The sequence below is a fragment of the Nyctereutes procyonoides genome, unplaced genomic scaffold, assembly GCF_905146905.1.
Source record: "Nyctereutes procyonoides isolate TBG_1078 unplaced genomic scaffold, NYPRO_anot_genome, whole genome shotgun sequence".
NCBI lineage: Eukaryota > Metazoa > Chordata > Mammalia > Carnivora > Canidae > Nyctereutes > Nyctereutes procyonoides.
The window spans coordinates 41,421,125-41,440,300 of NW_026575139.1; the positions used below are offsets into that span (position 1 = coordinate 41,421,125).

The 19,176-nt window shown below is 42.5% G+C and overlaps 1 protein-coding gene across 2 annotated transcripts in view; it reads left to right on the forward strand.

The window, feature by feature from the left end:
- The window catches only part of ATG14 (autophagy related 14), a 74,791-nt gene that overhangs the window by 21,408 nt on the left and 34,207 nt on the right, over positions 1-19,176 (forward strand). Inside the window, exons 7-10 of one of the 2 annotated variants that reach the window (XR_008661645.1) lie at positions 1,280-1,397; positions 2,979-3,069; positions 3,148-3,233; positions 9,758-10,088. Coding sequence is in view for 1 of the 2 variants with exons in the window: in XM_055303851.1 (XP_055159826.1) it covers positions 1,280-1,397; positions 2,979-3,069; positions 3,148-3,233; positions 9,758-10,064 (602 nt within the window). In the remaining variant the exon portion in view is untranslated. Of the gene's footprint in view, positions 1-1,279; positions 1,398-2,978; positions 3,070-3,147; positions 3,234-9,757; positions 12,693-19,176 lie in introns of those variants that run through there. The other variant, XM_055303851.1, reaches the window with a different exon arrangement.

The window sequence follows — 19,176 nt, forward strand, 5'->3', positions numbered from 1 at the left end:
TTATGATGATACAAAAGCAGTACACATTCAGTAGAAACCATGCTTTGAATTTTGAATTTGCATCTTTTCCTGGGCTAGTGGTCTGCCATGCATACTCTCAGGGTGCTTGGCACTGTGGCTCCTAGGCAGCTCCGTGGTCCTGAGGGTCCACAGCCTGTAGATACACTCATAACTGTTCTGTGTTTCACTTTCAGTATAGTATTCAAGACGTGGCATGAGGTATTCAACACTTTATTATAAATAGGCTTTGCATTAGATGATTTTGCCCGACTGTAGGCTAATGTCAGTGTTCTGGGCCTGTGTAAGGCAGGTCAGGCTAAACTTTGGTGTTTAGTTGTTTAGGTGCATTAAATGTATTTTTCACTTAGGATATTTCCAGTTTATGATGAGTTTATCATGACATAACCCCATCATACATTGAGGAGGATCTGTAATTTTGTTTTCTGTAACTATAGTTGTGTCTATTTTGGATATTTTATAGAAATGGAATCATACAATGCGTGGCCTTTTGTGTCTGGCTTTTTTTACATAGCATGATGTTCAAGGTTCATCCATATTGTAGCATGAATTAGCATTTCATTCTTTTTATGATTAATATTTCATTGTATGTAATGTGGGTATATTGTGTTTTATATTTAATCCATCAGTGGATTTACTGAAAACATTTTTTAGATATTTTACTTTTGGGGAGCCAATATTGCCTTATTTATATAAAAAGTCCTCAGTAGTTAGTATATGTAACTGGTTGAGTCCTATTTTTATAGTTTGTAAAGAGTTTGTTTTAGCAGCCCTAAATTGAGATAGAAAAACCCTGTAAAACCCCTATAGCTTTCTTTGGTGGAGAAAGGATTGTTTATTAAGTCATTTTCCAAATACACAGTGAGTATCTGCCTCTGTCATGCACAGTGCTGGGTACTGATGCTACAAAGGTGATGTCACCAAGACAGGCGTAGCCCAGGTGAGACCTCTCTGAGGAGGTGACATTGAAGTTAGGCATTTACTGTTCTGATAAATAATACATTATCAGGTCCAAGCGGTTCTGACTTTCATTTCATTTATGTTGGGTCTGTCTAGGCCCATTTGCTTAGGTTACATTCCAACAAAAAACCATAAACAATGAAACATTAATGTGTGGCCATGAACATTTTATTAGTATATTAGTAAGGAGCAAAGCATAACCATCAATAATATGATAAAATTATAAATCATAAAATACAAGTTCATTGGTATTTTTTGTTGAAATTAAAGTTGTTTGTGTACGGTTGTTTTTATACTTCAGACATGGAGCATAGTAACCCTGCTTACACGATCAGTGCTGCATTGTGCTACGCAACTCAGCTGGTCAACATTTTGTCTCATATACTTGATATAAATCTTCCCAAAAAGCTGTGCAACAGGCAAGTAACCAAAGGTGGCAATGTCATCTTTATCATAGATCTCGTGTTCCTACTGTGTTCTTATTCTAATTAAACCAAAAACAGGAATTTAAATATTAAGCCAGAAAAATGATTATGAAATACTGAGATTTCAAAAGCCTAATGTGCAAATTTGTTTCATTATCTTATAATTGCACGTGAAGTCTTTGAGGAGACCACAGAGAATTCTTACTTGGAAAAATAATTGAAGGAAAAACTAGGATCTTTAGAGGGTATGCTCATGTGTAAAAAAAAACCTGAGTAAATTATAACACTTGAATATTTAAGTTTTTAAGATAAAAAACATGTTTAAAAATTCAAAAAAAAATGTAGCGATGCCTGACTGGTTCAGTCGGTAGAGCATGCAGCTTTTGATCTCAGGGTTGTGAGTTTGAGCCCCACATTGTGTATAGAGATTACTTAAAAATAAAGTCTTTTTTTTTTTGAGATTTATTTATTTTTATTTAAGAGAGAGCACAAGAAAGCATGCATATTGAAGGGGGCAGGGGGGAGAGGGGGAGAGTTTTTTCAGCAGACTCTGCACTGAGTGTGGAACCTGACACATGGCTTGATCTCATGCCCCTGAGACCATGACCTTTGTCAAATGCTTAACTGACTGGGCCACCCAGGCACCCCAAAATAAAATCTTTAGAAAAAAATGTGAAGGTTTACAGTGTACTCAGTTCTACTAAAACCTTCCTATCTCTGTTCAGTCATCCTTAAACTTCAAGTCAAGTAAATATGTATTACTATCTCTTCTGCCCTTTTAAACACAAAAGATATACTAGGGTGTTCTGCATCTTGCTTTTTGAGTATTTAACAAATATTTGAGCCCTTTTCTGGGCACTGAGAGGGTACTGTGGTGACGAAAACATAATCCTTGCCCTCTTGGCACTTCATTCTGACAGAGGGACAGATAACAAGTAAGCAGCATGTCAGCTGCTGCTGAATCCTGTGCAGGATGTTAAAGCAGGGTGAAAGAGAGGGAATGTAGTGGCAGGGAAGTGCTTGCATATATGAGCGGACAGCTGTGTGATGATGTGGGATCCTGAGGGAGAAGCTGTGGGCAAAGAGAGAAGGTCCTGTGGGGAGCGCAAGGGCGGCAGAGAAGGTGGAGGTGCAAACTGGGTGGGCCTTGTAGAGCCTTTGTGAGCCTCCATCTGCCACTCTGCATAGAGTGGACAGTTAACAGAGGTTTCTTTGTATAAATGGGCCAGGATCTCACCAGTCCCCTATTTATATTTCACAGAATAATCTTGTACATTCGTTTCAATAGCGTGCAAGTATTTGTGTTGAATAAATTTTCACAAGTGGAATTGCTTGGTCAGAGGATTTATGTGTGCCTTTAAAATATTTATAGAGGTGGTGAAGTTGCTCATCATGAGAGCAGTAGTTCATCCTTAGAAAGTCTCTGTTGAGTATAACTTATAAAGAGACAAAGGACGTGAGGTATGTTATATACTTAACTGGTGTAAAATACACTCTTCAAAACAGACATTTTAACATAGAATTTCCTCAAAATAAAATACAACTTTACAAATTGTATGGTTTTTTTTTTCCCAGTGAATTTTGTGGGGAAAATCTCAGCAGACAGAAATTTACTCGAGCAGTGAAGAAACTGAATGCAAATATCCTTTACCTGTGCTTTTCTCAGGTATGGAAAATATGCTGAGAGCTCATTTTTAATGTGTTACTTGGTTGAAAATATTAACCAGTTTTTTGCTTTTTCTAGCATGTAAACTTAGATCAGTTACAACCACTGCATACTCTCAGGAACCTAATGTACCTGGTCAGTCCAAACTCTGAACACCTGGGCAGGTAAGAATGGCATTTGCTTTTTTCTAAGTGGTGGTGCTGTGAGTACTTCTGAGTAGAGTTGTACGTGTCAGCAGAGCACAGGGGCGGGCCTCTTCCTCACCCCCCACAGACTCCAGAAAAGGACAAAAATAATGTCTTACACAGAAGGAAGGAGTGGCTAATCATATTTGAACCTTTACGGTCCTTACATAATAATTTTTCAGATAATTAACATCAAGCATTTTTAACACCTAAAATGAAATAGAAGAATCCAGATGTTCTGGAGTGCAGCCGCCTTGTGCTGTCCTTGAAGCCCAGAAGCCATTTCTTTGAATCCACATCTGTTTCTTCTCAGCTGTGTCTGCCCCCTTTCCTATGCATTTTCTTTCATGCCTCCTCCCATTGTAAGAGATCTTCTCAATTTTCTTTTGTCTATCTGGCCACCATCTATTGGAGATAAAGGATATTAGGAGCTTATAGAGTGAAGTAGTTTAAAATCCATTAGCTTAAAAATTGGAGTCAGTAACAAAAAAGACCATCTCTTAGCCCAAAAAGCATGACACAGAGGAAGCTTTTCTTTAGTTCCATGCAAGTAACTCCTCTCTGAGTACTTAGCCTTTTCCATGCTCTCAGCGGTCTCTCCATACATCTTGAGAGAGGACTTGGTTAATGTATTTGCACTTCTGAAAGAGGACAAAGAAAATAAAAGGCCCTTTCCCATCGTTATTTGTTCATTCCTTTTACAGCAGGAACCAAGGCTCCAGGGGTACCCCTTCCACTGCTCGGCTTCCTCCACATTGCAGTGAACTTCCCGTGGTAATCTGCCCTTAGCCACTGGCTTGTGTTTCTTTCCCTACCTGAAACTAACTTTCCTGGGACATAGAACCCTTTGGAAAAACCTGTGCATTCTCTCCAGGGAACTGCGCACACACTTAGAATTTTGTGCCACTTTATAGGGACTTCATTTTCCTTGTCTCAGATTCCAAACCACACAAACATGTTAGAAATCCATCCCAGTTTTAGTGGTTGATTTCTGTAGGTTTGCTTGCCATCCTCTTTGTACCTTCTTTGTAAAGAGTTCAACATTAGAAAATTAATCCTTAACAACAAGAACTAGTAGTTACTGAGCCAATATTTATTGACCCTGAGCCAACTATCTGACGTGCCTTAAATCATAGGTGGGATGATTATGCTTATTTTACAGAAGGGGGTAGTTAACTGAAGCTTAGCGTAGTCAAGTAATTCGTGCCCATGATCACAGAGGCAGTAAAAGTAGTAGAGCCAGGGTCGCAGCACACATCTGACTCCAAGAGTAGTAGATACTCATGCTTTTAACCAGTACACACTATTTCATCACATTAACAGATTAAAAAAAAAAAAAAAAGATGAACCTGATAGATGCCAGAGAGCAGAAAATAAATTTCAGTTCCCATTAATAATTAAAGAAAACTACTTGCAGATCAAAAATAGATAATTAGTAAAGGGTATCTATCATAAACATACAGAAAAGACTACTTAATGACATGTTCCTTACATGGATGTTTAATAAAAGCAAGAGGATGCTGTTGTCACTGCCAGTTAACATCGCTCTGGAAGCCTAGGTGAGGCAAAACAGTTTTACAAAGAAGTAAGGTATACTTATATGGGAAAGAAAATAAACTAAATTGACATTGTTGTAGAGGGTATGATTGTTGAATTGGACATCCAAAAGAACTTGCTTTCTCACATGCTGACAACTAGCTAGAAGATGTAATGAGAAAAGGGTCCCCATTACTGTAGCAGTACAAACTATAAATTATATAGGAATAATCTTTACAAAATATATGCAAACCATGTAAAGAAAATATGAAACTTGAAGACACCTATTTCTTGAGTGTCTGCCAGATACCATACGAAGTGTGGGACTGAATAAAAGAGGGCCTGAGGCAGTGAGGGATCCTCAGGATTTTCTAGGATCAGAAGGCTGGGTATTATAAAAATGCTACTTCTCCCCAAAAGGGAAGTGTGATCAGAATTTGAACAGATACTTCATGGAATTTTGACAGGCTAATTCTGAAATTCAACTAGAAGCATAAGCTGCAAGGAAATTTGGGAAAGAAGGGAAAAGGATGGGCTTGCCCCCTTTGAAAACATAGCATAAATGTAGTTAAAACAAGGCGCTGTTAGCACACAAGTAGGTGGAACAATTAGACGAAGAGAAGAGAGTCCAGAAACAGGCCCTGTCCATGCAGGGAGTATAACATGTCATAAGGAGGCATGTGGAACCAGATAATAATAGATTGATAACAGGGCTAGGTGGGTATTCATACAAGGACAGAGCTGGATGCATACTACATTCCATATATAAAAATAAATTCCAGATGATAGAAAAGGCCTTATTTTATTTAAAAAAAAAAAACCCTGTAAAATAGCTAGGAGAAAAGATAATGTTTTATAATCACAGGGTGGGAAGAGAATTACCATGCAAGCCACAAAACCCAAAACTCCATGAAGGGAAGGAGTTACATATTTTACTGTGTAAACTCTAAAGGCCTCTGGTAAAATACCAGATACCATAAAGTTAAGATAAGCAACAGATATGTTTTGCAGCCTGTACATCAGACAATGGATTAAAGTCTGGACTACTTAAAATTTCAAATCTGTAAAAGAAAGGCAGACCTAATAGAAAAACAGACAGAGGATTAATCCAGGGAATTCACACAAAAGAAATGCAAGAAATCAGTATTCAAATGAAAAATATCTTCAGCCTCAATTAAGAATAAAGAAGCGGAATTCAAAACAGCTTTCCAGTTTTCACACAGCAATTGGGCAAACATGGAAAGAACTGCTGACATCCAATATTGGTGGTGGTTCAGAAAAACAGGCCCTCTTCTTTGAGGGGTGGATTTCTTTGGAGGGTCTGAGGTTTTCTATGGGCTTGCCCTTGAGTCAGCTCTCTAGTTAGGGTAAGGGTCTGTGCAACAGAAGCACACACAGCAAGGCTCATTATATCCAAGATGGTCGTCTGTGAGCCAGGAGGCTAGGAGCTAGAGCTTCAGGAGTCCCCTTTCACATGTGCCTCAGTCAGAATCAAGGCTGTCCAGAGATTGTTACTGGAATCTGGGTGGGACTTCCTATTTCCATGGAGACCAGCTGAATTGAGGATCTCATCCAGAATCCAACATAAACCTTTTTTTCTTTGAAATAAATCCAACCTTGCAAAAATATTCAAAATTGCAAAAAATAAAAGTAGTGTAAAGACATACCCTTTACCCCAGACTCACCTTTGTTACTGTTTAACCCTATTTGTTTATCATTTGTGTATCTGCATAAAGACACATTATTTTTTCCTGAACCCTGTGAGGAGGGTAAGTTACATACATATCATAGCTCTTGACCCTTAAATACTTCTCAGTGTATTTCTTAAAAATAGGGTTATTTTCATGCTTAACTACAGTACAGTTACCAATATGAGCAAATTTCACATTGATACAATACTTTAATCTACTGCCCATCTGCATGTTTTGTCTGTGGACCAGATTAGCGTCCTTTATAGCATTTTCCTCTCCAGTACAGGGTCCTATCTAGAGTCTGGTGTTGGATTTAGTTGCTGTGTTTCTTTAGTCTTCTTTAAATCTGGAACATTTTCATAGCCAGTTTGTGTTTTATGACATTAACATTTTCCCCTTTGTATTGATAGAACTTTTATTCTGAATTTGATATTTCCTTACAGTGATTTTTCAGGAATTCTGTGCATTCTAGGCTGGAACACTGCCTGGGCCAGGAGTGTTTCTAGACACCCTGGAGGCCACAGTGGCCATCTGTCCCTCATTGGTGATGTTAATTTGATCACCTCGTCACAAGGCTTTCCACCTCTCCACTGTATAATTCCTAGATTTTTCCTTCCTTTGCAACTAGGAAGTCATCTGTGGGGAGATACTTTGAGACCACGCAGTTTCCTGCTTTTATCAGAATTTCCTTCTGGATTTAATGTCTTGATTTTTCTTATCTGATTCAGTCCTTACCATGATGGTGCTTGCTTTAATATCATTATCATCCAAAGTGCATAGTTTATGTTAGAGTTCATTCTTGATGTTGTATATTTTGTTGGGTAATATTTTTGAAATAAGCTATTTTGCAAAAGAGTTTTAAAAACCAAAAAGGTCATTTTGTTGCCTTAATTGGTAAGAACAGTTCCCTGCAGCATCTTGAGAAAATTACTAATCTTTATTCCATGATGACATTGAGCATAAAAGACTGAATTCTTTTGCTAATTTTGTGTGATGTGTGTGGCTCAGGGTATGCTGGGCAACAGAAATTGCTCCAACTGACCACTTTGGGAATCATCCACTGGTTTATTTTTTCAGTTGAAATTCTTGAGTACCTGCTCCATGTCAAGTAGACTCTGCCTAGAGGAAGTATCATCCCCCATCCCCACCCCACCCCTGACCAAGCTCCAGCCCCTCAGTATCACTCCTGCCTGACCCCTAGGAAAACTTTTTGAGAGGGGGTCTCGGGACAGTGGCAGTCTCATGCTTGTAGATAAGGTGACATCAAAGAGGAACAGAAAACAGGCTATACCTCTGAGCTAGCAGGAAGGAAGGCTTCATCTGGCGCGAGGTCCTAAGGCCCCTGGACAGCAGAGCTCAGCAGGCAGGACGAGAGAGCACTGTGTTGAGGAAAGGTGGGAACCCGGCTAAGATACTTCGGTGGTGAATATGTTTAGTAGGCACCTGACAGGAGAGAAAGGCAGCTCTCTGGCAAGCTGAGGTGGGCGGGGCAGACTGGAGGCAGACCCTGGCTACAAAGAGGTGGTAGTGCAGTGAGGACCTGAGCTGGGGGTATATGTTGAGGATCAGAGGGGGCTGCTTTGGTGATCCCAGGCAGGAGCGTGAGGGTGGAGACCCAGCGGCTTGTTTTGGGATGGGTCACCTGGCTCAACTAGAGATGAGCCCGATAGCTTAGCCTTCAGATGGAGAGCTCTGGCAGGCAGTGAAGCCAGGAGGAAGGGGAGGTGTCGGGAAAAAGTCTTTGGAGTAGACTTGTTTACCAAGGGAAAGAGAAAAGGGAAAGAAAATAAATGAATTGTAAGGAGAACCTTTAAGGAAACAGGAAAGGGATACTCCACTAAGATTCTGGTTTCAGTGGTTGGTTTGTTTGGAAGACTGCAGGTGAGGTAAGGGGGCTGTGAGGAGAGTCTCCCAGTTCCTGCTGCCTTCACCTCTTGCAAAGTAAGGTTTTTCAGGCTAGCTGGAGGCCTCCTAGACTTGGGACCCCCTGGTCAGAGGGGCACTTTAGGTGTAAATTGCCCCCAAGAGGACAAAGGGACACCCTGTGGTGCGGGTGCATCTTCCAACTTAATGAATATTTGTAAAGCCCTAAAAACAGTGCCCAGGACAGGAATGTTAGCTGCTACTGTTGCTGGTTCAGCCAAGAGGCAAGGTTGTCTTGGAGGAACCTGGAGAAGGTGGGTCAGAAGGTAGGTACACATGTGCATTGGAGGCCAGCGCCAGGCTTTTGTCATCGTTCAGGTCGCAAAGCATTTTGGACCATAGACTAAAATGGCAGGCTGTAATCATTCTAGGATGTGTGTCATTTTATTTTTGTTGACCTCTGTCATTTACCCCAGAGTAATTATCTGAGGCATGTGTCCTTATCCTGGGGGAAGTGGGTGGAGGGAGAGGGCTGCCAGAGGACCTTGACCACAGGGAGTCCTGGGGAGGGGCAGCACCACCTGGCTCTCCTGAGGCAGGAGCCGAGGGGGAAAGGGAAGCTCAGTAGCAGGCCTGGTGGGGTTTGCGGACACAGGTCCACGGTGGCCCTGATGAGCTCTCACCAAGAGGGAGGCCTGAGAAAGGTTCTTAGATTTGGAGACGATGATGTTATCAGGGACCTTTGGGGAATAGTTCCCTCCTAAAATATGGTACAGATATATGGATTATTCCAGATGACTATATTCTAAATAGTTATATCTCATCCTGTCTTAAATGTGCCCCTAGAGAATTATGTGATCGTATCTTAAAATGTGTCCAGGAACCTGCTGTTGACACCAATCCAAGGAAGCACGGCTGCTGTGCATACCACCACACTAGTTAGCTCTTTTGAGTCATAAGAACGTAGAAACCAGAGGCTTCCATATTCAGAGAACACCCGTATGTTTTTCCTATACCATTTATTACTTGTTCCACCAACTAATAGACCAGAGTGTACATCAAGTGACTGTTTTTGTCAGGACCATCTCATTGGAATACATAGATAGTGTGCAGTTGTTTAAACAGGAGATCGTGCTGTGGGCCAGCATGGTGGGTCCCAGTGGATGGGTTTTCCATCCAGGGTCTTCCCCCGTCACAGAGGTGGAATTGAGGGACGATGTGGTATTGAGGTTTTATCCATGACCTGGATGGCTGCTATTTAAGTGAAGCACAGCACAATTAGAGGCCGACGGGGGATATGGTGCAGACTTGGGAAACGGGGAGTGGTGGCTCTGGGCCTCCTAGGTCCCGTCAGGCCTCTGTCACTTGTTGTCACAATGCTGGTTGTCTTGACCCCTCGCTGTGTGTGCACAGGTCGGGGCCCTTTGAAGTGAGAGCAGACCTGGAGGAGTCCATGGAGTTCGTGGACCCCGGCGTTGCGGGCGAATCCGATGAGAGCGGCGATGAGCGCGTCAGTGATGAGGAGACCGACCTGGGCACAGACTGGGAGAACTTGCCGAGCCCCCGATTTTGTGATATCCCTTCCCAGCCCGTGGAAGGCTCCCAGAGCCAGAGCAGCCAGGTGTCCCCGCCCATCGCAAGCAGCAGTGCGGGTGGGATGATCTCCTCTGCCGCAGCCTCCGTGACCTCCTGGTTTAAGGCTTACACCGGACACCGCTAATGCGCACGGACCAAAGCACGCCAGGTTTGTGTCGAGAAAGTTGTTCTTCCACTATGTTCTAGTAAATTTTGTGTTAAGATAGTGCCTAGAACAAAACGAGGTTAAACTTTGGGCTTTTTTTAAAGCAGGGAGACAAGCATTTCTACGTATCAAATGGCCAGTGGGAGTGACCCTCACACTTATGATAGAACAACAGGTCAGAGGTCCTTCTGGCCAGACCCATATTGGTAGAAGAAAGACCAAGGTGTGCGTCCTGTTCTGTTAAAGCAGAAAATTCACTGGGGCTCCCTTCGGTCATGGGCCACAGGACCCACAGATGTGGGCTGACACATTGATCCTTGTGTCGCTGAGACTGTTCCTGAACACTTTACATTTTAGAGGTTGAATCACAAGGAAGTGATTCCTGATGATTAGGACTTGAAAGATAAAAACTGTTTCACATGAGTTTGTGCTTATGCCATCATTTTTTGTACAGAGAACCAGCAGGCAATTTGAAATACTTGATTTCTCTAGAATTTGGTCATCTTTGGTTTTTAAGTCAAGGATTTTGGTTTTGTTTGGAAGGGGAGGGATGGAGGGAAGGGGTAGTTTAAAAATTATTTCACTCGTGCTGCTGCTGTCGTAGCTTGTCAGACATTCCTGTTTTTCTTTCTCCCACACACCAAAGAAATGAAGGTTTTTTTTATTTTTGGACCCACATCCATGAACAGAAGAAATCCCAGCTGCAATGATGGCCTGGAGATTTAAAAACTATTTTCTTATATTCTGAAGGGAATTAAGTTCATTCTCACATAGATTATTGAATTCCTACCATCTACACTTTGTGCATTTTGAAATCATCATTTTAAGGTCATTCCCCTACATAAGCTGTCTGCCTGGGCACTAAGGTTAAAAGCCACTTAACTAAATGGCCTCTGGTCATTCTTCGAGTGTCCTAGTTTCTTTTGAAGGGATTCAGTAGGTGGCAGGTTTTCCCAGGGAATACCATCTTCCTTGTTTTCTTAGAGGTTGGCATTTCTCTAGAATCACTACCTGCACTCAAATGCAAATCATAGCTGATACTACTCTTCTCTATCAGACAGAATTTTCCCTCACCAAGAGATCATCTTCAGCTAATGTATCTGTCTTGTCATTCTCTTAGTGACAATCTTAAAGAAAACTGTAGAGAGGCATTATGTACAAATATGTAAGTAGTTTATTTTTAATAATTGCAAAAAAAATCCTATGTAACAACTACAAAAAGAAATCCTATGAAAAATTCCTAACAGGCATTATTACCGTATCTTTTTAGTGTGATTAGCATGACAGTACCTCAGATAAATCATTCAGAGACGTGCCCTTCCCTAGCTTCTTTTCTTCTTGTAATTATTATAGTTGATACTTTGCCTCCAAATCCGAGGTGCTATGTAGCTTTTGCTATTGGTATATTGAAATGTTTGGTAGAGTTGCAAAAGAAGGGTGTTTATCCTATCCAGGAGTTCCGAGTTCCCTGACTATGAATTTTCCACTGAGGGAGGAAACAGGCTTTTCTCCATGTGGGTTCTCAATCGGTGGTGCCGGGTACAGCTTCATGATTGCTGAGCTAGCATTGTACCAGCCAGGTCTGAAGTTCACAGGGAATGGGTAGGTAGACTTGAACAAATACCAAATGAATTTAAAATCCCATGAGATAAGGGTTGTCTAGGCACTTCAAACCCTCAAAAAGAAGAGCTTAGTCTTGAGCTAAGAGAAGACGGAAGACAGATTTGGGGCTTGGGGATAGAGATTGACCTTGGCTAAAAGATGCACAGTTGTCATGGTTTTCTCAAGTAAGCCTGTTATGAAACCATGAATGTGAGGTCAAACTAAAGAATAGATTCCAGAGATCACAACTCCTATCTAGAGTAATTCAACAAAACTTACAAGGATATGGGAAATTAGGGATTGATAGGGTGTATTTTGTTGTTTTTTATATCAACTAGAGGCACTTTATTTAGGATTAAATGATCAAACCCGTTAGTGGTTTTGAACACCAACATACTGGCTTACACTGCTGAGATATTTTGGTTTTCGTTATTTTGCACTGGATCCACCCTGTAAATATTCTTAAATATACATTTCAACCACTGTTTTTTCCTACTCTCTTTGCTGCTCATTAAAATCTTTCATGTAGGTGCCAGAACCATATGTAAACAGCTTTTTAAAAAATTGAAGCTGGTATTTTTTTTAAACAAAAGCCATAGAACTTGGTTATGTTTTCCATATAAAATGATTTGTTGAAACAAGGTAATACTGATAAAAACCTACAGGCACCAACTAGGCTGCTTAAAATGGTCTATTAAAGACTTTTTTTTTTTTGTAATGGAATATAACTAAGAGAAGTTTTGCACATCTGTAAGTTAAGGGGAAAAACAGTATGTCAACATTGGGGGTAGTGGACAGGATTCACCTAAGGATTCATGTATTGATAATTTAGGAAAGAACATTCAGGGGCATGCTGTTGTTAAAAGAACTACAGTGTCTGAGAATATCCTTGTGGTGTCATGTTGCAGGAATTTCCCATTACTCTGCGATTTCCAAACCAGTTTGAGTCATAACAAATGTTTTCTAAACTTTTATTGTATTATTGCAATAAATCTTTTAACAATAGTTTGCTAATATGTGTGTCTTTTTCAAGCTCTGATTACTCGTTTCTATTGATACGTTGAGGGTAGCAAAAATGAGATTCAACTCTGGAATGTTTTATACAAATTGTAGGGTAATTTTTAAAGAATTTTTTTTGTGGGCAGCCCAGGTGGCTCAGGGGTTTAGCGCCGCCTTCAGTCCAGGGCCTGATCCTGGAGACCCGGGATCGAGTCCCACATCGGGCTCCCTGCATGGAGTCTGCTTCTCCCTCTGCCTGTGTCTCTGCCTCTCTGTCTCTCTATCTCTCATGAATAAATGAAATCTTTAAAAAAAAAAAATTTTTTTTTGCTAGGTAAGGAAAAATATCTGGTAATCCTAAAAATTGTAGAGCTCATGGTGGTATTAGTAATGGTTCATCTCTGGTATCTGGTAAGCTGAGAAAAAACTAGTTACTAACCACTTACATACTTTCTCTAAAGATGCATTTTTCTTTTGTAGCCATCATATGATGCATGTGCACTACAGTGACTTGGTGTATCATAGCAGCAGCATGGGGAGGAAGGGATGGGGACCTCGAGGTTGCCCATTTGGAACCTGCCCAGACTCTCTTCAGGACAAGAAAGAAAGTGAAGTATCAGAGTTAGAGTGGATCTATTGAGAGGAAAACCAAGTGATTTTGGAGAATCACACACACACAACCACGCCCCCTGCCCCCAGTCCCCTTTCAGGTTAGATTATAGAGAGGGTCACTTGCAGGTTGATGAGGATACCAAGAGTGATTACAGGAAAACCATTGGCTGCAGAAAGCCACCCAGCAGCAGGAGGAAAACCGGCAAGGAAAGGGAAAGTTTCCCAAATAGAACATGTGTTTCAGTGCTCTTCAACCTCCCTAGGTAAAAGCATGCTCCTGTCTAGTGCATACTCAGATTCCCAGCCCCTGAGTTACATCATGGCTGATGCAGGAATCAGGGTGAAGCAGATGGGAAGCACTAAGGATAACTGCCTTAGTGGTTGGGTGGTCATCAAAAAGAATGCCAACAAAAGGTCATGGGCTTTCAGTAAATCATCCAAACTTCAGCTACGAAATGCTCAATGAGAGAAAGCCACCACCAGTGCACAATCCAAGGATCTGGTGAAAAAAGAACAAATAATCCTAAAATTTGTATGGATCATGAAAGACCCCAAAAAGCCAAAGCAGTCTTGAGAACGAAGAACAAAGCTGGAGGTATCATAAATCCAGATTTCAAGATATGCTACAATGCTGTAGTGATCAAACAGTATGGTACTGGCACATAAGACAAATAGATCAATGGAACGGAATGGAGAGCCCAGAAATAGACCCACACTTACATGGTCAATTTACGTTACAAAGGAGGCAGGAATATACAATGGAGAAAAGACTGTCTAAATGGGAAAACTGAATAGCTACTGAAACTAGACCACTTTCTTATGTACACACAAACTCAAAATGGAGTCAAGACCTAAATGTAAGACTTGAAACCATAAAACTTCCTAAAAGAACACATACACGGTATGGAATTTTGTTACTACACCAAAATAATTGCTTTTGCATAGCAAAGGGAACCACTAACAAACATAAAGGCAACTTTCTGGAGATTATATTTACAAATGATATATCCAATAAGGGGTTAAGATCATATGTGTGTGTTTATATACACAACTCACCAAAAAAACCCCAATCCAGGTCTTAACCTGAAGAGACATTTTTCTAAAGAAAATAGAAGGGTGCCTGGCTGGCTCAGTCAGTGGAGCATGCAAACTCTTGATCTCGGGGTTATGAGTTTCCCACACTGGGTGTAGAGATTACTTAAAATCTTAAGACAAATGACCATAGACACATGAAAAAATGCTCAACGTGACTAATCTCCAGGAAATGCAAATCAAAACCACAGTGAGACATCAGTCATCAAAAAGATAAGAAATCAAGTGCTGGTGTGGAGAAAAGGGAACTCTCAAGCACTGTTTCAAACAGGAATGTAAATTGGTACAACCACTGTGGAAAACAGTATGGAGATTCCTCAAAAGGTAAAATTAGAAATACCCTATGATCCAGTAATTCTGCTACTGAGTACCCAAGGGGGAAAAAAAAACCCACTAATTTAAAAAGATATATGCACCCTATATTTATGGCAGTGTTATTTACCATAGCCAACATACAGAAGCAACCCAAATGTCCATCGATAGATGAATAAAGAAGATACGGTATGTGGGTATGTGTGTGTGTATATATATACACACACGATGGACTGTTACTCGGCCATAAAAAAGATCATTTTGCCTTTTGTGACAATATGGATGGACCTAGAGGGTATTATGTTAAGTGAAATAATTCAGAGAAAGACAAATACCATTATTTTGCTTATATGTGGAATGTGAAAAAAATGGCCATTCATAAATACAGGGAACTGATGGTTGACAGGGGTAGGGGAGATGGGTAAGACAGGTGAAGGTGATTAAGAGGTATTCCCAGTTCAAAATCCACGGGGTACCTGGCTTGCTGACACAGTAAAGCATATGACTCACATGGGGTCCTGAATTCAAGCCCCATATTGGGTATAGAGCTTACTTAGAAAATTAAGTCACAGAAATAGTACAGCATAGGGATAATACTATGACACATTGTGACAAATGGTAACTATACTTACCTGTGGTGAATACTGAGTAATGTACAGAATTGCTGAATCCCTATGTTGCACACCTGAAACTAATAGAACATTGTCAACTATACTCCAGTAATTAAATTTTTTTAAAAGATGGGATTATAAAAGTCTGTTAAAAAAAAAAAAAAGCGGGGTGGGAGGAATCCCTGGGTGGCTCAGCGGTTTGGCGCCTGCCTCCGGCCCAGGGCGTGATCCTGGAGTCCCGGGATCCAGTCCCACATCTGGCTCCCTGCATGGAGCCTGCTTCTCCCCCTGCCTGTGTGTGTCTGTCTCTCATGAATAAATAAATAAAATCTTTAAAAAAAAGGATCTTGGGCACCACTGAATCAGAGACAGCACTGTCCAGTGGAAATAATAGAATTGCAATCTGCACATTTGACTAAATTTTGTTAGTCTCATTAAAAATAGGTGATGCCTGGGTGGCTCAGAGGTTGAGTGTCTGCCTTCGGCTCAGGTCATGATCCTGGGGTCCTGTGATCAAGTCACGTTAGGCTTCCTGTGGGTGAGCCTGCTTCACCTTCTGCCTATGTCTCTGCCCTGTGTCTCTCATGAATAAATTTTTTTAAAAAGTAAAAATAGGTAATTTTTTTTTAATTTTTTATTTATGATAGTCACAGAGAGAGAGAGGCAGAGACATAGGCAGAGGGAGAAGCAGGCTCCATGCACCGGGAGCCCAACGTGGGATTCGATCCCGGGTCTCCAGGATTGCGCTCTGGGCCAAAGGCAGGCGCCAAACCCCTGCGCCACCCAGGGATCCCAGGTAAAATTTTTATATTCAAGATATCCAAAAATATTATTTTGACATGTAATCAATATGTAAACTAAGATTGGGGGGGGACAGAGAAGAGGGCCTGCAGAAGGGTCATACTTGTATTCTTGCCTTGAGCCACAAAAATACTGAGGAAGGCTTGCCCCTTTACCTACACCCTTATAATAAATCCTCCTTGAATTTGGTCATTTTGGGTGTGCCCGTTTCCTAGTGAGACCTTGTGCAATGAAGAACCTCTGCAGAGTAGAGACCTGAACAAATGGAGGGACCTTAAGCCACGACTACAAGCCATGGAAAAGAGATAATGGGAGAGGTCCCAGCCACATATGGGGGCCACCTCACCACCATCTGTCTCTACTTAGGTGTCAGGGCTGAAATGAAAACTGTTCCTGGCAGGCTACACACCCTGCGGGAGCATCCTGCTCAACCACCTACGTAAAGGAGGCTTTAATGTGGAAGAGCAGACTGAAGGCCAACAGCTGAGTCCCTGTGGGGAAGGCGTTGGCCTGGGCCTGGCTCCACCCCTACTCCCTCTTGACTGCAAACGTGCAGTTGTGCCAATAGGACATCTAACCTCATAACAGATGGAAACAGACACAAATACGACTTTGCTCTACATCTTACCAATGGGCAACTTTTGAATTACATTTGTGAACTGCATCGTACTCTTCATACCGTGCAACAGACATCTGAAGATGCCAGTTTGTAAATCAACTGTTTGATATGGGGGAGTAAGGGACAGAAGTATATTAAGCAGCACAGGTGATACTGCCCTAATTAGGAGATGGGATGTGCCATTCGTCAAGTCTGTTTCTGCTGTGCACACATCCCTCAGCAAGAGCACCTCCTCCTTCAAGCCTTACACAGGTCTCACCACTGTCCTTGGTACAGATGATTCTCTGCCGGGGGGTGGACACAAAGGATCTCCAAGAGTGATTTCAGCTGTATGCCCTTTCCTTCCTAAATGCCAACTTCAGAACCTAATCTGCTGTGTTTCATTGTTGCAAAGAATTTGAGACAAAGGGTCCCCAAACAAGTTTGTACTGAGGCCTCTTCTCTAAGAGTGGATGGGGAGGGCCTTTCAGGGGGGTGAGACTATCACCTCTCTGTTCCGGACTCCCCAGCTAGGAACACTAAGTGGCTCTGCTCCTCTAAGAGAACACCAAGGTCAAATGAGCCACCTAGAATAGGGGTGCTGCCTGACTGGTTTTGCTTAGGCATAAATACACTGGAAGTCACCGGAGGGAGCATGACCACAATGATGTTTGCTCTTCCCATGAGGTTATGCAAACACCAGCTACGGCCACAAACTTAGGAACAGCATGCACATCAATAGAAGGGACTGCACCCTTCCCACAGGGGTACTTTTACCAACTTACAAAGATTGCAACACTAGCTTATTTGAACCCAGAAGAAAAACATGGAAAGGATCAGGTTCCCCAAATGCTAAGCCATGTGCACCATAGAGAATGCAATTCAGTGCAACATGGTACCTGGCAGGAAGAGCTGTGTGACGTCAGCTCTTGTGATGAATGGTCTGCAGTAGACAGCAAGAAGTTTGGGGATGACGGGCTTCGTTCTGGTTTTCAGGCAGGCTATCTCTTTGTAGGACAGAGGAGGAGATAATAGCCAGTCTGCTGAGTGAAGAATGAAGGCAGTGAAAGCTGGGAAAACCCCTGGGAATACCCATGTAGTAAGTCTCCAAGGCCCGTCCATAAAGGGAGGCAGGGTGGCCCTGACAAGTCCACGTTAGAAGGGATAGTTGGACAGAGCCCAGGAAGGGAGCATAGGTGTCAGCCCACAGCCTTCTGCAGCCACGGGGCCCAGCGCAGCCTCCGGTCAGGGGAGCCACTGGCAACAGAGCCCAGATCACACCAAATGCACAACTGATGGTTAACCCAGCACAACTCACAGGGCTGCTGCGGGAACATTCCTCATCAAGAGTGCCCCCAAGAGACCAGCTGTAATCCTAGATCCCTTTAATCCTCCCCACTTCAGGTTTCTCATACTTCAGGTGGAAAATTACAGTAAAGCCTAGGGCCATCAGAACGTGCCAGCACCCCTCACATTTTTTTAAAAAGATTTTATTCATGAGAGACACACAGAGGCAGAGACACAGGCAGAGGGAGGAGCAGGCTCCATGCAGGGAGCCCGACGTGGGTCTTGATCCCGGGTCTCCAGGATCAGGCCCTGAGTACAACGCAGGTGCTCAAGGTCCCTCTTTGCTCCTTTGCTATTTCCAATTCATCTCCATCTTGCATACTGGGTAGAGGATGGTGGGGGAGATCTCTGACTCCCAGATTTCTCTCATTCTAATTTTTTCCTGACGATTGGGAAAACTAGGCCAGGCACATTGAAGCCTCTGAACAAAAGCCAAAAGGTGGAGGTTTTCTTTATTTGGGTCCCCACGGCAAGGTTATTTCCTTTCTCGTGAGTCAAGTTCCGCAGCAGCGCTGGAAAGCAGGTAGTGCTGTGCTGTTGCAAGGAATTTAAGGTGGCGGTTTTCCCAGGCGTGGCACTAGGGGGCTCTGGAGCACAGTGTCTCTCCCCTAAGAGGAAAGTTAACTCCTCTAAATCCAGACCAGGGAGGGGGGTGCCCTCTGATGCCACCTGCGGAAATCCTCTCTCATCCCCACAGGCAGTACTGGGTCCTGCCACAATGTTCCAAGGGGTTGCCAGTGATTTGAGGCCCCCAAGAATCACATGCCAAGATGGGGCGGAGGCATTCTTACCTGGTCCTCTGCTCTCAGCCCGAGTCACAGCTTTGTGTCCCCCGCAAAAACCAGATCCGGCATGGCTGCCTTGGGAAAACCAACTAAAACAATCGTTTATCCTGTGCGTCCGCCTGGGCAAATGTAGAAGCGACAGCTAGTAACAAAGCAAGCTGTGTTTTCTGGGCACTTTCCACCCGCCCAGCTGTACTCTAAATCCTGTGTGTGCAGATCTGCTTTAATCCTAAATCATGAGCCATGACAAAGCTATCGGGAAGGCATGCGGAGACTGCCAGTCTAAAGCAAACCACAGGGGAGGAGGAAAGCCCTGGAAGCCTCAGCCCAGG